At 49.3% G+C, this 18,992-nt stretch overlaps 2 protein-coding genes and 1 long non-coding RNA gene across 3 annotated transcripts in view; 2 read left to right on the forward strand and 1 right to left on the reverse strand.

Moving 5' to 3' along the window:
* trpm5 (transient receptor potential cation channel, subfamily M, member 5) overlaps positions 1 to 15,182 on the reverse strand; it is a 34,572-nt gene extending 19,390 nt beyond the window's left edge. Inside the window, exons 1-9 of the mRNA XM_060071206.1 lie at positions 14,956 to 15,182; positions 11,112 to 11,277; positions 9,465 to 9,532; positions 8,923 to 9,079; positions 8,188 to 8,368; positions 6,975 to 7,141; positions 5,996 to 6,173; positions 2,443 to 2,507; positions 310 to 495 (exon numbers count right to left, since the gene is read on the reverse strand). Of these exons, the coding sequence (XP_059927189.1) occupies positions 310 to 495; positions 2,443 to 2,507; positions 5,996 to 6,173; positions 6,975 to 7,141; positions 8,188 to 8,368; positions 8,923 to 9,079; positions 9,465 to 9,532; positions 11,112 to 11,138 (1,029 nt within the window). The 5' untranslated portion in view covers positions 11,139 to 11,277; positions 14,956 to 15,182. The remainder of the gene's footprint in view (positions 1 to 309; positions 496 to 2,442; positions 2,508 to 5,995; positions 6,174 to 6,974; positions 7,142 to 8,187; positions 8,369 to 8,922; positions 9,080 to 9,464; positions 9,533 to 11,111; positions 11,278 to 14,955) is intronic.
* Positions 12,066 to 13,742, forward strand: LOC132471946 (uncharacterized). Its single transcript, XR_009528952.1, has 4 exons — positions 12,066 to 12,218; positions 12,477 to 12,810; positions 13,145 to 13,290; positions 13,394 to 13,742. It is a non-coding gene; the product is annotated as an uncharacterized LOC132471946 (long non-coding RNA).
* Positions 15,183 to 16,433: 1,251 nt separating the features above from the next.
* cdkn1ca (cyclin dependent kinase inhibitor 1Ca) lies at positions 16,434 to 17,701 on the forward strand. The gene is made up of 2 exons (XM_060071304.1): positions 16,434 to 17,171; positions 17,291 to 17,701. Exons 1-2 carry the CDS (start codon positions 16,604 to 16,606, stop codon positions 17,383 to 17,385), a joined length of 663 nt encoding a protein of 220 aa, XP_059927287.1. The 5' UTR covers positions 16,434 to 16,603; the 3' UTR covers positions 17,386 to 17,701.
* The last annotated feature ends 1,291 nt before the right edge of the window (positions 17,702 to 18,992 follow it).

Below are 18,992 nucleotides of genomic sequence, written 5' to 3' on the forward strand. Positions count from 1 at the left end.
AATTAATCAATTCACATACACCAACGTGACGAAAGTATTCCTCGTCGTTTCATTCTAACCACCGTGTCCCTGCTGAAGCCCTGTGTCCTCGTCTCTTACCAGTTTGATCCAGTTCCTGAGGTCGGAGCTGTGGTGGTCCCTTACCAGTTTGATCCAGTTCTCCATGTGTCTAACCAGTTTGATCCAGTTCCTGAGGTCGGAGGCGTGGTGGTCTCTTACCAGTTTGATCCAGTTCCTGAGGTCGGAGGCGTGGTGGTCTCTTACCAGTTTGATCCAGTTCCTGAGGTCGGAGGCGTGGTGGTCTCTTACCAGTTTGATCCAGTTCCTGAGGTCGGAGGCGTGGTGGGCCCCGGGGAAGGTGTCGGCGAGCAGCTCCTGGACGCTGTCGGCGTCCCATGAGCCCTTGCTGAGCAGGGTGACCAGGATGTCGGCCACGCCCCCCGACCCCGCCAGGATCAGCCAGGGGGAGGAGTTACCGATGCCCGTGATCATCCTCTGAGAGACGGGAGAGAGACAGACACACCGGGGGGAGACAGACACACCGGGGAGAGAGACAGACACACCGGGGGGAGACAGACACACCGGGGGGAGACAGACACACCGGGGAGAGAGACAGACACACCGGGGGGAGACAGACACACCGGGGGGAGACAGACACACCGGGGGGAGACAGACACACCGGGGAGAGAGACAGACACACCGGGGAGAGAGACAGACACACCGGGGAGAGAGACAGACACACCGGGGAGAGAGACAGACACACCGGGGAGAGACAGACACACCGGGGAGAGAGACAGACACACCGGAGAGAGACAGACACACCGGAGAGAGAGACAGACACACCGGAGAGAGACAGACACACCGGGGAGAGACAGACACACCGGGGAGAGACAGACACACCGGGGAGAGAGACAGACACACCGGGGAGAGAGACAGACACACCGGGGAGAGAGACAGACACACCGGGGAGAGAGACAGACAGACCGGGGAGAGAGACAGACACACCGGGGAGAGAGACAGACACACCGGGGAGAGAGACAGACACACCGGAGAGAGACAGACACACCGGGGGGAGACAGACACACCGGGGAGAGAGACAGACACACCGGGGAGAGAGACAGACACACCGGGGAGAGAGACAGACACACCGGGGGAGACAGACACACCGGGGGGAGACAGACACACCGGGGAGAGAGACAGACACACCGGGGAGAGAGACAGACACACCGGGGAGAGAGACAGACACACCGGGGAGAGAGACAGACACACCGGGGAGAGAGACAGACACACCGGGGAGAGAGACAGACACACCGGGGAGAGAGACAGACACACCGGGGGGAGACAGACACACCGGGGAGAGACAGACACACCGGGGAGAGACAGACACACCGGGGAGAGAGACAGACACACCGGGGAGAGAGACAGACACACCGGAGAGAGACAGACACACCGGGGAGAGACAGACACACCGGGGAGAGACAGACACACCGGGGAGAGAGACAGACACACCGGGGAGAGAGACAGACACACCGGAGAGAGACAGACAGACCGGGGAGAGAGACAGACACACCGGGGAGAGAGACAGACACACCGGGGAGAGAGACAGACACACCGGGGGGAGACAGACACACCGGGGAGAGACAGACACACCGGGGAGAGAGACAGACACACCGGGGAGAGAGACAGACACACCGGGGAGAGAGACAGACACACCGGGGAGAGAGACAGACACACCGGGGAGAGAGACAGACACACCGGGGAGAGAGACAGACACACCGGGGAGAGAGACAGACACACCGGGGAGAGACAGACACACCGGGGAGAGAGACAGACACACCGGGGAGAGAGACAGACACACCGGAGAGAGACTGACACACCGGAGAGAGACAGACAGACCGGGGAGAGAGACAGACACACCGGGGAGAGAGACAGACACACCGGGGAGAGAGACAGACACACCGGGGAGAGACAGACACACCGGGGAGAGAGACAGACAGACCGGGGAGAGAGACAGACACACCGGGGAGAGAGACAGACACACCGGGGAGAGAGACAGACACACCGGGGAGAGAGACAGACACACCGGGGAGAGAGACAGACACACCGGAGAGAGACAGACACACCGGGGAGAGACAGACACACCGGAGAGAGACAGACACACCGGGGAGAGACAGACACACCGGAGAGAGACAGACACACCGGGGAGACGGGGAGGGACACGTTTAGATCATATTCATTATGTACGGCAGAGGGACAGAGAGACAGAGGGGGAGAGAGAGAGGGAGAGAGAGAGAGAGAGAGAGAGAGAGAGAGAGAGAGGGAGAGGGAGAGGGAGAGAGAGAGAGAGAGGGAGAGAGAGAAAAAAAGAGAGAGAGAGACAGACAGACAGACAGACAGACAGACAGACAGACAGACAGACAGACAGACGGTGGGGGGCCGTACGGTGAGGATGCGTGGCTCGCCGTGGACCAGCAGGCAGAGGACGGGGATCTCGAAGCTCCCGGCGCCTGAGGGGACAGAGAGTGAAGACATGAACCCCCGCCTCAGAGAGTGAAGACATGAACCCCCGCCTCAGAGAGTGAAGACATGAACCCCCGCCTCAGAGAGTGAAGACATGAACCCCCGCTCCAGAGAGTGAAGCACCATCTGAACACCTTCCTAATTCAATTAAATTCAATTCAATTGTATTTGTATAGCCCTTAATCACCATTACAGTCTCAAAGGGCTTAACAGGCCAAATATTTGTGACCCCCCCCTTTACCCATGCCCCCACACGGGCAAGAAAAAACTCCCTTGAATCAGCAAGGAAGAAATCTTGAGAAGAAACGCAGTGTAGGGGATCCCTTCTTCCAGGGATGGTCAGGAGTGCAATGGGTGCCACAAATGGCATACAGGTAAATACATGTACATCATATTAAAATGGTGATGGGGTTCTGGCCGGTTATCCATGAGGAGAGTCCAGGCATCCAGTCCAGCACCCGCAGCACGCTACAACTGACAGAATAGTGAATTAGAACGGAAAAGTACATAGTGGGAATGTATAATGTAATAAGAAAAGCACAAGCAAACAGAGTGGTCTTCACTACGCATCTGTTGTTTTCACACTCCAAATGCAAGATTGTAGAGGTGCGTTTTGAGCTTCCCTTTGAATAGCTCCACAGAGTCAGCTTCCCTGATCGCTGATGGCAGCCTATTCCATAAAAAGGGGGCTCGATAGGCAAACGCTCTCTGTCCAGCCGATTTCTTTTTAACCTTCGGCAATGAAAGAAGGCCGGCTCCCGAAGACCGGAGAGACCGAGAAGGACTATAAGGAATGATCAGGTCCTTCAGGTACAATGGAGATAGTCCATGCAAGGCTTTATAGGTCAGCAATAGCACCTTAAAGTCTGATCTGAAAGTTATTGGTAGCCAATGTAAAGAGGCGAGAATAGGTGTAATATGATCAAACTTTCTCGTTCTGGTCAGCAATCTAGCTGCCGCATTGTGTACCAGCTGTAGACTCTTTGTAGTAGAGTTAGGTAATCCCGAGAACAGTGCATTGCAATAGTCCAGTCTTGACGAGACAAACGCATGAATCAGTATCTCTGCATCCACTACAGATAACATTGATCTGATTCTTGCAGATCAACACACAAAAATAAAAAATAATACTAATCTTGAAAAAAGTCCCAGAAGTTGTCCTAATGCACCACCACCACCACCACCATCTGAACACCTTCCTAATGCACCACCACCACCATCTGAACACCTTCCTAATGCACCACCCTTCACCACCATCTGAACACCTTCCTAATGCACCACCCTTCAGCACAATCTGAAGCCCTTCCTAATGCACCACCCTTCACCACCATCTGAACACCTTCCTAATGCACCACCCTTCACCACCATCTGAACACCTTCCTAATGCACCACCATCTGAACACCTTCCTAATGCACCACCCTTCAGCACAATCTGAAGCCCTTCCTAATGCACCACCACCACCATCTGAACACCTTCCTAATGCACCACCATCTGAACACCTTCCTAATGCACCACCCTTCAGCACAATCTGAAGCCCTTCCTAATGCACCACCACCACCATCTGAACACCTTCCTAATGCACCACCCTCCAACCCAGCAGTTTAACTCTTTAATTCGACGAGAGGCAAATTAAAGTTGATCAGCACTGGGGATCGCAACTGAACATGCAACACCACATTACACATGTTTCAAACGACTGTTAATTAGCCTTAATTAATGAGCGTGAGCTGCTAACCCGTCGGAAACACACACGCCCCCAAAGCGACGGTCAACAGACACTTCTTTCCCTGATTGCGCAGTAAACAGAAGCAAACAGATGAACGTACGAGACGGAGCATCTGGCCTGAGGTTCTGAGAGGACCTCAAAGTGGAGGAAACGTTTACGTGTTGCTTGGCAACAGGCCCAGTCCAGTGGCAGAACTTTTGGTGTTGGTGGAGCCGGATAAACGGTATAATAAACAAACCAATCCTAATCTGTCATCCCTCGGTACTGTTAATTAATAAAATGCGCTTGTAGAAGGGTTGCATAAAGTGATAGATATGGAGGTGGTGTTGACTGAAGATAAGAAGGACGTGATTCAGAACAGCAGCACTACAGAGGGACGGATATAGATATAGATACAGACATAGGTAAAGTTATAGACATAGATATAGATATAGATACAGACATAGGTAAAGTTATAGACATAGATATAGGTATAGATACAGACATAGGTAAAGTTATAGACATAGATATAGATATAGATACAGACATAGGTAAAGTTATAGACATAGATATAGGTATAGATACAGACATAGGTAAAGTTATAGACATAGATATAGGTATAGATACAGACATAGGTAAAGTTATAGACATAGATATAGGTATAGATACAGACATAGGTAAAGTTATAGACATAGATATAGGTATAGATACAGACATAGGTAAAGTTATAGACATAGATATAGGTATAGATACAGACATAGGTCAAGTTATAGACATAGATATAGGTATAGATACAGACATAGGTAAAGTTATAGACATAGATATAGATATAGATACAGACATAGGTAAAGTTATAGACATAGATATAGGTATAGATACAGACATAGGTAAAGTTATAGACATAGATATAGGTATAGATACAGACATAGGTAAAGTTATAGACATAGATATAGGTATAGATACAGACATAGGTAAAGTTATAGACATAGATATAGGTATAGATACAGACATAGGTCAAGTTATAGACATAGATATAGGTATAGATACAGACATAGGTAAAGTTATAGACATAGATATAGGTATAGATACAGACATAGGTAAAGTTATAGACATAGATATAGGTATAGATACAGACATAGGTCAAGTTATAGACATAGATATAGGTATAGATACAGACATAGGTAAAGTTATAGACATAGATATAGGTATAGATACAGACACAGGTATAGATAAAGACATAGCTATAGGTATAGATATAGCTATAGATATAGACATATATATAGATATAGGTATAGATATAGATAGGTATAGATAAAGACATAGATATCGGTATATATATAGATATAGATATATGAAGACGTATGGACATAGAGATATATAAATAATGTACATATACTCATATAGATAAACATCAATAGACAAATAGATACACATAGACATACATACATATAGATACAGATAGATATACGTATATATAAATATAAATACATAATAGATAGATCGACATGTAAACACAGACAGACACACACACACACACCCAGACACATAGACACACACACACACCCAGACACACACACACACACACACACACACACACACACAGACAGACAGACAGACAGACACACACACACAGACAGACACACAGACACACACACACACACACACAGACACACACACCCACACCCCCAGACACATAGACACACACACACACACACACACACACAGACAGACACACACACCCACACCCCCAGACACACACGGAGCCTCACCCCCATGGCCGGTGCGCTGGAGGGAGATGTGTTTGAGCAGCTTGACCCTCATGTCGCTGGTGGCCCCGGGCCGCTGGGGGTCCTCCTCCACCAGCACCAGGTGGGAGTGGTTGCTGTCCAGGGCGTAGACCGAGCCGTGGGGCAGGTCCTGGGACTTATACACCGCCGGGTTGTCGGGCTGGACGCACAACCGAGAGCAGAGCATCACTGGTCGCACAACCGAGAGCAGAGCGTCACTGGACGCACAACACACACCAGAGGGTCACTGGACGCACAACACACACCAGAGGGTCACTGGACGCACAACACACACCAGAGGGTCACTGGACGCACAACACACACCAGAGGGTCACTGGACGCACAACACACACCAGAGGGTCACTGGACGCACAACACACACCAGAGGGTCACTGGACGCACAACACACACCAGAACGTCACTGGACGCACAACACACACCAGAGGGTCACTGGACGCACAACACACACCAGAGGGTCACTGGACGCACAACACACACCAGAGGGTCACTGGACGCACAACACACACCAGAGGGTCACTGGACGCACAACACACACCAGAGGGTCACTGGACGCACAACACACACCAGAGGGTCACTGGACGCACAACACACACCAGAGGGTCACTGGACGCACAACACACACCAGAGGGTCACTGGACGCACAACACACACCAGAGGGTCACTGGACGCACAACACACACCAGAGGGTCACTGGACGCACAACACACACCAGAGGGTCACTGGACGCACAACACACACCAGAGGGTCACTGGACGCACAACACACACCAGAGGGTCACTGGACGCACAACACACACCAGAGGGTCACTGGACGCACAACACACACCAGAGGGTCACTGGACGCACAACACACACCAGGCTCTGAGGTCCTCCTCTCTCCCCTCTCCTCCCTCCTCTCTCTCCCCTCTCCCCCTCCCCCCCCCCCCCCCCCCTCCTGGTACCTTGGCGCTAAGCAGAGCCTCCCTGTTGTGGATCATGCTCCAGGGGGCGATGCCGATGGCGACCACGCGGACCTTGGAGGAGGTGGAGGCCAGGGAGTGGTCACGCACCGCCTGGCCCAGGTGCTTGGTGATCCCGAAGCGGAGGCCGTTGGTGAGGAACCAGGCCCCTGGGGGGGGGGGAGGACGGGTTACAGGCCTGTAGGATGGGTTAGGATGGACCCTGGGGAGAGAGGACTGGAGGAGGGAGGGAGGAGGGGGAGGGAGGGGGGAGAGAGGAGAGAGGAGGGAGGGAGGAGGGAGGAGGAGAGAGGGGAGGAGAGAGGAGGGAGGAGGGAGGGAGGAGGAGGGGGGAGGGGGGAGAGAGGAGGGAGGGAGGAGGGAGGAGGGAGGGGGGAGGAGGGAGGGGGGAGAGAGGAGAGAGGAGAGAGGAGAGAGGAGGGAGGGAGGAGGGGGAGGGGGAGGGAGGAGGGAGGAGAGAGGAGGGAGGGAGGAGGGAGGAGGAGAGAGGAGGGAGGAGAGAGGAGAGAGGAGAGAGGAGGGAGGGAGGAGGGAGGAGGGAGGAGGAGAGAGGAGGGAGGAGGGAGGAGGAGAGAGGAGGGAGGGGGGAGGAGGGAGGGAGGAGGGAGGGGGGAGGAGAGAGGAGGGAAGGGGGAGGGAGGAGGATAGAGGAGGGAGGAGAGAGGAGAGAGGAGGGAGGGAGGAGGGAGGGGGGAGGAGAGAGGAGGGAGGGGGGAGGAGAGAGGAGGGAGGAGGGAGGAGGGAAGGGGGAGGGAGGAGGATAGAGGAGGGAGGAGAGAGGAGAGAGGGAGGAGGGAGGGGGGAGGAGAGAGGAGGGAGGGGGGAGGAGGGAGGGAGGAGGGAGGGGGGAGGAGAGAGGAGGGAGGAGGGAGGAGAGAGGAGGGAGGGAGGAGGGAGGGGGGAGGAGAGAGGAGGGAGGGGGGAGGAGAGAGGAGGGAGGGAGGAGGGAGGGGGGAGGGAGGAGGGAGGGGGGAGGGAGGAGGGAGGGGGGAGGAGAGAGGAGGGAGGAGGGAGGGAGGGAGGAGAGAGGAGGGAGGGAGGAGGGAGGGGGGAGGAGAGAGGAGGGAGGGGGGAGGAGGGAGGAGGGAAGGGGGAGGGAGGAGGATAGAGGAGGGAGGAGGGAGGAGGGAGGGGGGAGGAGAGAGGAGAGAGGAGGGAGGGAGGAGGGAGGGGGGGGGAGAGAGGAGGCCCGTACCGGTGCTCTGCGCTGCCTTCACCAGCCCCTTCCTCACGGTGTTCCTCAGCCAGGGCTTCATCTGGGCCAGCTCGTCGCCGCCCACCAGCGCCACCACCAGGTGGGGAGGAGCCAGGCCCCACTGCTCCGTCAGCATACGGTAGATCAGCACGGGGTCTGTGCTGCTCTGCACCCTCACGAACTAGAGCGGGAACACAGAAGACCCTCAGGCACCAGAGAAGACCCTCAGGCACCAGAGAAGACCCTCAGGCACCAGAGAAGACCCTCAGGCCCTAGAGAAGACCCTCAGGCACTAGAGAAGACCCTCACGCACCAGAGAAGACCCTCAGGCACCAGAGAAGACCCTCAGGCACTAGAGAAGACCCTCAGGCACTAGAGAAGACCCTCAGGCCCTAGAGAAGACCCTCAGGCCCTAGAGAAGACCCTCACGCACTAGAGAAGACCCTCAGGCCCTAGAGAAGACCCTCACTCACTAGAGAAGACCCTCAGGCACTAGAGAAGACCCTCAGGCCCTAGAGAAGACCCTCAGGCACTAGAGAAGACCCTCAGGCCCTAGAGAAGACCCTCAGGCCCTAGAGAAGACCCTCAGGCACTAGAGAAGACCCTCAGGCACTAGAGAAGACCCTCAGGCCCTAGAGAAGACCCTCAGGCACCAGAGAAGGAGGGAGTACCAGGAGGTTTTGATGTGTTCTCTCGGCCGCAGTGGGAGTGGGGGTGAACAGGTGAAGGTCTCACCTTAGCCTTTGTGCGCGTGGGGCCGGTGAACTCCACGTCCCCCACTCGGCCGGCGGCCCACTGGCTCCTCTCCATGTCCTCTCTCCCCGTCAGGCTGCTGGACCGCCGGGGGCCAGGGTCTCCCGGCGGGTCACAGCTCTGGCAGCCCAGCAGGCCGCTGAAACCATGACAACAGAGGATGAGCTGCGGGACGGTGGCGGTGGGGACGGACGTCTCTGATGACCTGCCGACGCACCTCCGGTCTGCAGTCACACACAGCAGCACCGCGGGCACATGCATGGACACACAACGCTGTCGCACACACACACACACACCCACATGCACTCGCACACACGGGCACACACCAAGACGCACACGCAAATACACACACACACATCCAAACGCATACACAAACACTCACGCAAACACACACACACACACACACACACACACACACTCAAGCTCACACACACACACACACACACATACACACACACACACACAGCAAGCATATAATAACAATCACACACTCGCTTGCACGCAAACTGAGACCCAGCTCATACCTGTGGTCCTCGGACCACTCCAGGTAGTCACCACATCGCAGACATCGGCTCTGTGAAGGAAACGTCTTCTAGGAAAGACAAACATGAAGACAACCAGACAGATCATCATCTACGGTTCCTGTGATTCCTGGGGGCCGGGGGGGGGGCTGGGGGCCGGGGGGGCCGGGGGGGGGGGGGGGCTGGGAGCGCCTTCGCTCGATGCAAAGCAGGGAGCTCTTTCATTTGCACTTGACATGCAAAGTGACTTCCTGCCTTTCATTTGCACAACCAGTACTCTGAGTGTTTACCTTCTCTCCATAGTGCACAGAAAGAATACAGAGATAAACCAGGGCAACAAGTGTTAAACACCAACAGCACTCACAGAATGTAGTACCAAAAAGATAATGTCCCTGACAAAGTAAGCAGGTACTTGCTGTTTTCCCATTTAGGTTGTTGTTGTTAAGTCGTTTTTTATAAATGGCCTGAATTAACTCATGGCCTGTTTTTGAACTCAATTCCATACAGACTCTAAAAACGATTGAAAATCCAATGATACTACATCAAACGTGCAGTTACCCCTTATTGTGAGTGTTGTAATGTACGCCAAAAATATTCATTCATTTCCATAAATGATGGGGATCATGGGCCATAATGAGCCAATGATACCTACCACATTGTTTGCAGATTCTTGGGGACACTTGTGCAGGCGTTAATCGTCTTCTGGGGATCTGATTTGACTAGCGCCGCATGTTTAGATAGACGAGGACTACTGCCCATGCAAAGGAGGACATTTGCATCCCGACGCAACGAGAAAGAACCAGCTCCCCTCCTGCACACCTTCCCTTGACAGCCTGTAAATGTGTGTGTACGTGCGTGTCTGCGTGGGCATGCCTATGCATATGCGTGTGTCGTGGGCATGTGTGTGTGTGTGCGTGTGTGTCTGTACGTGCGTGTGAGACTGTGTGTGTGTGTGTGTGTGTGTGTGTGTGTGTGTGTGTGTGTGTGTGTGTGTGTGTGTGTGTGTGTGTGTGTGTGTGTGTGTGTGTGTGTGTGTCCATACACACGCCCCGTCTTATAGGGAGGTTTTCTCTAGCTTCATCTGTCTCTCTGTCTATGCACCCTTTGGTCTGACAGAACACAATCCTCCAGAGGCCTAGACAGAGCCTGCTGTCTGAGAGTCTCCGGGACACAGAGCTGTGTGTGTGGGTCTTATACTAACACAATTAAAAGTTCAAAACTGCCAAGATTCATCAATGGCCAACATCACAATTACTGACAAGGGATAAAATGCGTATCATCTTTTGTCTACAATACACAGTCTACAAAGATGGCCCATAGGAACGTTAATGCTGTGGCGATACATCCCACAACCCACTGCATGGAGAACGGCGGTGAGGGTCCTCTGGTGTCGCCGCAGTCATCCTGGACGCGCCCCGGTCGCCGCTCTGCAAGTCGTCACGACCCTACCAGCTCATTAAAGACATGTACCCCAAAAAATAAACTAGACTAATGAATCACTGAGCAGCTTTGGAGGAAGCACGGCTGTGGCTCCAGCGGCCCTGATCGACCCCGCCGGCAGGAAGCAGACGCTCAGCTCAACCTCTCCTGGCTCCCAGGGCGCCGTCTGGGTTCTAGGAGCAAAGGAACCAGAGGAACGTGTTTACTCACCATGGGAGTGTCTTTAGTCCCCGGCATGCTGTTCACAGGCCGGCCTCAGGGAATCCAATGGGCACTCTCTGACCATCAGGGATAGGGTTAGGTGTACAGATGAGTACACATGTGTACAGGTGAGCCACGCCCGGTCCTCCTCAACCAATCAGACCACGGCCAGGGCCTAATCATTTGCATGGCGGCCACAAAGAGATTATATTGGCCCAATCATCCTTTAGACAAGTTCGGCAGTTGGTTCTGATGTTGAAAGGTTTTCTTTGCATGTCTCAACAAAAGGCCACACTCATGGCCAGAGTTGTATGCTTGTATATAAAAGCTACTTTGGCATATATCCAGATATAGTAAATCAGCTATACAATTACAATTATAGCATTTAGCAGACGCCTTTATCCAAAGCGACTTACATCGGTTAATACATTGACACACCGACGGCAGAGTCAACCATGCAAGGCGCCAGCTCGTCAGGAGCAGTTAGGGTTAAGTGTCTTGCTCAGGGACACATCAACACTCAGCTAGGAGGAGCTGGGGATCGAACTAGCAACCTTTCAGTTACTATAAAGCTATAAAGCTGCAATCAACGTAAAGCAAGTGCCTTTAAGGATGGTTCTCAATTAAAAATGTGGATTATCCATTTTCCCTTTTTATGTCATTGGTTCTTTACTTTGATGATAATGCATGTTGATATTGATTATGGTTACACATCTTGATATTATAATTGATACACAGGAGATTTGCCTCACAACGGCAATATTACTCTGCCATTGCGAAAACAACCACATGCGAGACTTGCCTCAGGACCATATTACTCCGCCATTGCGAAAACAACCACACGACGGAACTATCTTAGAGATGTAAATCTGAAGGAGGAGAACGAGAATCTAAACACATTCAATTAATTCAAACGAAACAGTGTGGATTTCCTCGCAAAACAAATACATTTTAATTAACTTTGGGTGAGTGCTGCCAGCAAAGATGGGGCGCGTGCAACTCCCACTTGAGAGCCTGAAGATGATGGAGATGGAGACACCTCTACGATGGACCCTGAGCCAGTAGTGGTCCATCGTGGATCTCAGTGCAACATACAATGTTTCCATCGTTCATTAGGTAGTTAGCTTTATCTAGCATTCACCATACATGGCATATACAATCACAAATAAGGATGACACGTCAACATTTTTCATTTTCTCCATGGTTACTATTTTGCAATTTACACTTTTCAGACAGCAAACATTGAAAATTATGAACTTCATAATGTTAGAAAAAGATAGTGTACTGGGTTGCATTAGATACTGCATGTGTTGTTACCAATGAATGGTAATGGTAATGGTAAATAACTATTAACATGAATCTCTTTCATCTAAGCTGTTCAGGTAAAGCCTCAGATGGTTGATGTGGGGACTCAAACCAAAAGGTTTGAGATGCGAAGATCGACTCCACTGGCCAATCCTGAACAAAGTATGTGTACTAATTATTACTTTTGTTATGTGATGCGACCGACTATATGACAGAATATGTTTCATGCAGGATCACCAGCAGCCACTAAACTGGAGAGTGTAGCTGCCAGGAAAGCACTGGTGAAAGATGTTTGACAATTGTCACCTCAGCATCAGACATTCTCCCTGGAGGCATACCATTCCCTCATTCTGCACTTTGCTCCCTAACACACTGGTTTCTCTTTTCTTTGGATGTACAGCAGGTAGTGTTATCACTTAAAAGTATTTGATACTAATAAAATTTGGTATTGTGACATTTTTTTAATTTCAGGATATTGCTATACTTTTGTACTTCTGTGCATCACTAACAGCAGGAAATGGTGACGGAATGAATATGGCTAAAAAGTAATGTAGTGTTGTATAGCAGACTAAAATGTTATTGATAACAGCATTACATATTGTGCGCAAAAGTTGAGTCCTTGTCTTAGACCCATTTGAGCTGAAAACATTAATCTCATGTATTGTATTTCTATTGCATTAGAGACTGCGTTGGGTTAAGTTTGGAGACCTAATGTTCTATTTACTTGTCTCCTACAGACTTCTCTTGGCGGCCCTACATTTCAGCAGTAATGGCAGAGATGTAGCTCGAACCAGTGAGGGTGAGGTATGCTACGCCGTTTGCTACCCGCGGTTTCGGAAAGGTGGTTGGGTAGTCCGCCCTATCAAGGAGAAACCATCTTACGGTTAGTAGTTTCACTTAGTTTATCAATATCTTTTGTGAATCTATATTTTTTTATGCAAGTCAACCATGTTACTAAATGTGTTCTTAACATTTCTCTCCTCAAGGATACGCAACAAATCTTATGGTCTCTCTGGTAGAGGAATACTCTAGATCACCACAGGCCCTACAAGGAAGCAGTGCTGTCTTGTCTTGTGCTGCCCCGCCCCCCCTCACCACTTCCCTCCAGAAGATTGCCAACGATGAGGCAGTCAACCTCCATCTCGCAAGACACTCACGTTTTAACGTGTCATAAAACATACGGGAAAAATTGTGAGAAAACACGTATCGGTACTCTTTAGTTAGTTTATTAGCCTAAAAAATAGGCTAACCCTAATAAAAAATAAGAATGCATACAATGGCACTTAATTTCCTGTGCAATGACAAATAAATCTAATCTAATACATTTTACAAGTACCGTTTGTTTCACTATTGAATTTATTCATCGTCTTCAAAACGGGGCCACTGGAAACCTTTATATCCTTGTCCTTCTCCTGCAAACTGCCTCCTTTTTGCTGCAACACATGAAGGTATGGCTTTCCTGATGTCCCTGCCTAGAACTCCGTACGCCCAGTGGACAACCTGCCTGTATGCTGTGTATCGGAACTGTCTGGTGGAGATGCAGACATAATTTCATTTTGATCATACCATGTTTTCATAGTAAACTATTTCAATGGTAAATATGGCATGTCCTGTTGGCTGATATTCTACTGTACTACACAACACCAAAGTTGTTTTTATAGGAAGTAAATGGAAACCTCCGTTTAAAAAACAGCTTAACAGGATTTACTGTTTTGGTGTAGAAAAGCTGGTTCTTTAAATTAGTTAAATTATTTTTTGCTCAGAACTGCTGGCTTGGAGAGGACCATGCTCCTGTCTGAAGTTAATGTAAGCTATCTGCAGCACAAAAGGATTCAGACAGGTGGCTTCAAACCCTGGATGGAGTGTGAGGCAGGCAATATCTTCTGGGGGATCTAGGTTATGGACAAGGGACCAATAGGCGTCAATCTCCCTACAGCACACACCCCACTGCTGACGGCATAGCCTCACATCTACCACACAAGCACCTGTTAAATAAAATGTGGTAAGACAAACTCACTCTCCTTCCCTTCTTGTAGCCCTAATAGTTGGTGGAAGGCCTTGTAAGAAATGACATGTAGACTACTTATTTCCTAAAGCTTAAGTAAGTGAGATACACCATCCTCCATTTATGCACAGTATAGGCTGTCAATTAGATGCAATTCCTCGGCATGCCTTACACCCAGTATCTTTGCATGTGACGATAAAATATCCTTGTAACAATGACGATATTTACATGAACAGCATATTCGCGTCCTAATCGGAACACCAACTGCTTTCAGACACGACCTCCGAAGTACTGTATATGCTATCTCATTTACAGCTATAGCTAAAGCTATAGCCTACCCTACTACAGTATTCATTTAACATCTGGGATCTAAAATAAAAAGATTAAGACAAATGTTGCTGGTGACAATCTACATGGATGCTTAAAAAACAAAGTCGACAGCAATATTGCTAAATATATTACAAATTCTACAAATTCTATGTGATAAACATGAAGACAACGTTAGCCACCATTAGCTATAGCCCGTGGCCACCGGCCACTCACCAAGACACCTGCCCAATTCTCCACCGATTCTCCTCACACCACAACTCTATCTCTCTCCTCTGTCCATTGACCCTTCCCCTTACCTCTGCCTGACCCCTCTCTCGCCTAGGAGGCTCATAATTGTATGGCAATGGCCCATCGTAAGAGCTGACATTAACCCCTACTGCAATCTCTTCACTGTCTGACTCCATTACGAAGAGATGATGTGTTTACCTGTCGATACGTCACTTCCGGTCACATCCGGTCAGAGCGTTTTTTGAGACGCGGAAGTAATTTTACTCACAATTTCTTTCAAATACTTTTAAGTGCACATTTATGATGAATTCTTTCACGCCAATCGAGTTCCTATATTATTTATCTACACGTTCATCACAGGGGTCTTCAAGTTGAAACATGGACTACATGGGCATAAACGCAAAAATCTGAAACGACCCTCCAGAGTGGATAACTTGAATACGCTACACGTCTACACTGCCAAGACGCAAAACTCTGCTCAGATCTGCTCACGTCGCGTACGCGTTAACGTCACATGCATGCCCCAGTACAGGGAAATAAACAAACATGTTGGATTATTTCCATGCGTCGGACCGTCAAGCTGCTCTGGCAGCTCTAATAAACTTACAGGAGTCTTTCCACGAAATGTACAGGATATGTATAGATATTATTACTGAACAGAGAAGGATCTGTTATTATGTTTTGGTTTTCGCGGCGCAGATAAGAGAAGAAGGAAGATTTACGCATGCGCTCAGACATGGCGATGTTGTATCACAGCACCACCTAGCCGCCTGACACGCATACCCAATCGAATTCCACACACTTTTGCGTCACCGTATGCACGCAGATTTCCTCCCGAAAACGCTCGTCTCAACGCGTAATAAAAAGTGAATACGCAACGCCACTTTTGCGTCTTCTGTTCAGACCGTCATCATGTAAACGTAGACTTATTTTCCCGATAATGACCGGCGTTTTATACATTATCCCTCACATAATATATTAGGCTATGTATAATGCTAAATATATACTGTATAATTAGTAATGTATAATGTTTAATGGCCATCTGATAATAGTATGTCCCACAGTCCCTCTCGTGCTGGCTAATGTTGCTTAATTCCTTATTCAGGCCTATAGATAAGTTAGAAAATACTATATATAATAGGCTATATAATATAGTATATAATGTGTGTGTGTGTGTGTGTGTGTGTGTATATATATATATATATATATATATATATATATATATATATATATTGCCTATATATATATATATATATTGCCTATATATATATATATATATATATATATAAATGTCGATACCATATATTATATTATAATCTATAAATTATAGTAAAGAGAGACCTTTCTGCGACTTATCTGTTGTCTTCCTATTTTTTTCTCTTCTTTCTTTTCTTTTCTTGAGATCAAAGCCGAGGTCATTTTGGCGGGATCCCACCCGGTCCTCATTGGAGCAGATCGGGTTTGGTCAGCCAATCAGAGTGCTCCATGATGTACACAAACACAGCAGCGTGGAAGAGACCATTAAATAGGATCCTCACAGAGGAGTCTACTGTGTCTGCATTAAGCCCCCTGAGGAACAAGACCTTATCTCCAGACCTCCTATCAGGAAGACCTCACAGACCAGGAGAACATCATGAATCGGTCCCTGGAGAGAAGGCTCTCCATCGCTCCTCAGACCGAGGAGAACACCATGACCCTCGAGAGGAGGCTCTCCACTGCTCCTCTCTGTAGGAACCTGTTCGGAGCGGTGGACCACGAGCAGACCGGGGAGAACCTCATGACCCTGGAGAAGAGGACCGCCACCGCTCCTCTCTGTAGGAACCTGTTTGGAGCGGTGGACCACGAGCAGCTGAGCCGGGACCTGAACCGGCAGCTGGAGGAGATGGCCGAGCGGGACCAGCGGCGGTGGAACTTCAGCTTCGACACAGAAGAGCCTCTAGACGGAGAGTACCGCTGGGAGACGGTGCCCTGGGACCGGACCGCCTCGTTCTACCGGGGGTCTGAAGCGGGAGAGGATGAAGTCACGGAGGAGATCCACGTCCGACCAAATCGTCTCGACGATGAAGAGAGCAAAGCGAGTCTCGCCGAGACGAACCGGGAGAACATCTCCAGCGTCTCCAACACGCTGAGGTTCCCGAGTGAAGGAACCCCCGTCCGACGGAAGAGGACGAAAGCGTCCCCGGACAACGCCCGCATCACAGGTACACCCCGGCCTCCATCTCTCAGTGTACATGTACATTAACACATTTACAGCTGTTATTTACTAAAGTGTATGGAAAACAAGAACGATTACTCATTGTATTTTTCTTTTTCCTTCCAGATTTCTTTGTGAAGAGGAGGAGATCTTCAGACTCCAGGCCCCTGAAGAGTCCTCTAAGTTTCCCCAGCGAAGCTCTTTGGAAAGGACTGCGCTGATCGGAGGCTCTGCTGCTAAAGACTTTCTCCAGTAGTATGGTTCCTCCGCGCACGGACACCGATGCTACAAACTAATTTGGACATTTTATTTTGTTTACTTCATTCCGACTAATATCTATGATTTATTTAATTTAGCTTTATGACTTCAATTCTACCCATCAATGTTTTATTTATTAATTTATTTATGTTATTCTATTATTTAAACTGTTTAATTCATGTTTATTATTCTCATCTCTTCTGACAAGGTTTTTTAATTTGTTTTTTCACAATGTCTGGAAAAATTAAACCTATCTAAATGTCAACATAATTACTGGACTCCTTGTCTTGGTTTAACATGTTGAACCGTAACCTCACATGCCGAAACATTCCCAACAGTATGTCTTATGCAGATCGTATTACACAACACATTATATCATATATCTTTAAATAATAATAATATTGTTTTAAAATAATAATTCATGTTGCTGTTCATAGCCTAAAAAAAGATCTATGTAGGCTATCATTACCCTGAATATAAACAAATGTTGACAGTTCACCACAACCCAGATCTTCTAGCCTAATGCAGAACTGCTCAGGGAAGTTTACTCAAACGCAACCAATCAGAGATCACCAGAAAGAATACGAGTCTATTCCTCAGACAATCAAAACAAATGAGGGATTGAACGATAAATCAATATAAAATGTTTGCATGTTTGAGGGATTAACACGATCCAGCATGATATAAAACCTTTTGAGAGAAATGATGAACATGTAGATAGGTTCAGGGTTCAACCACTGTTGGATTGTTGCAGACACCATCTGGAACGGGGGCTTGAAAGAAGAGACAAAGGCAACAAAGGAGAGTGTGCCGTCATTTACACCTGAAGAGAGCCTGACTAGAGCCTGCAGAGCGCCTGAAAAGAGCCTTTGTGGGTCAGTGCTCCCTGGCCGTCCCTCACCTGCCTCTCTCCTCTGAAGCCTTCCGCCCCTCCTGCTGTGGGGAACGTCCTGCTACGAAGGCCTGGCAGCAGGATGTGTGTCTCTGTGTTCCACACATCGCTGTCCTGAACTCAATGGATCTCAAGGGGTGGTTTGATGTTCCCCTGCACTCATGAATTCAAATGAAATGTTTAAAAATATTCTAACCTTAAAATGCATTTGATTTCCTATTGCAAACCATAACTATTTGCACGAAATATACACACACACAGAAAGACACACACACCGACAGACATCGCACACAACCGTCTCTACAGATAATACGGTGAGTGGTAGAACGCGGCTGTGCGGTGGAATGCGATCAATAGTGGGGGCAGTGTCTCCACAACAGGAGCAGGTGGCTTAGACTACATCTAGTTTACAGTCAGCTAATCAGGACCAGAGACGACCCAGAGCCCTGTTCTACTGCGGTTTGACACGCCTCGGCCCACTGGAGGACCCAGAGCCCTGTTCTACTGCGGTTTGACACGTCTCAGGGCCGAGTCATCGGCCCCCTGGAGGACCCAGAGCCCTGTTCTACTGCGGTTTGACACGTCTCAGGGCCGAGTCATCGGCCCCCTGGAGGACCCAGAGCCCTGTTCTACTGCGGTTTGACACGTCTCAGGGCCGAGTCATCGGCCCCCTGGAGG

This window comes from Gadus macrocephalus, chromosome 14 (assembly GCF_031168955.1).
Source record: "Gadus macrocephalus chromosome 14, ASM3116895v1".
In the NCBI taxonomy this organism is placed as follows: Eukaryota; Metazoa; Chordata; class Actinopteri; order Gadiformes; family Gadidae; genus Gadus; species Gadus macrocephalus.

Bases quoted from the DNA above. Each gene is read 5' to 3' on its own strand.
- cdkn1ca (XM_060071304.1), top strand. From the start codon at position 16,604: ATGAATCGGTCCCTGGAGAGAAGGCTCTCCATCGCTCCTCAGACCGAG. The intron at 17,172-17,290 runs GTACACCCCGGC...TTTTCCTTCCAG, and splicing joins GGACAACGCCCGCATCACAG to ATTTCTTTGTGAAGAGGAGG.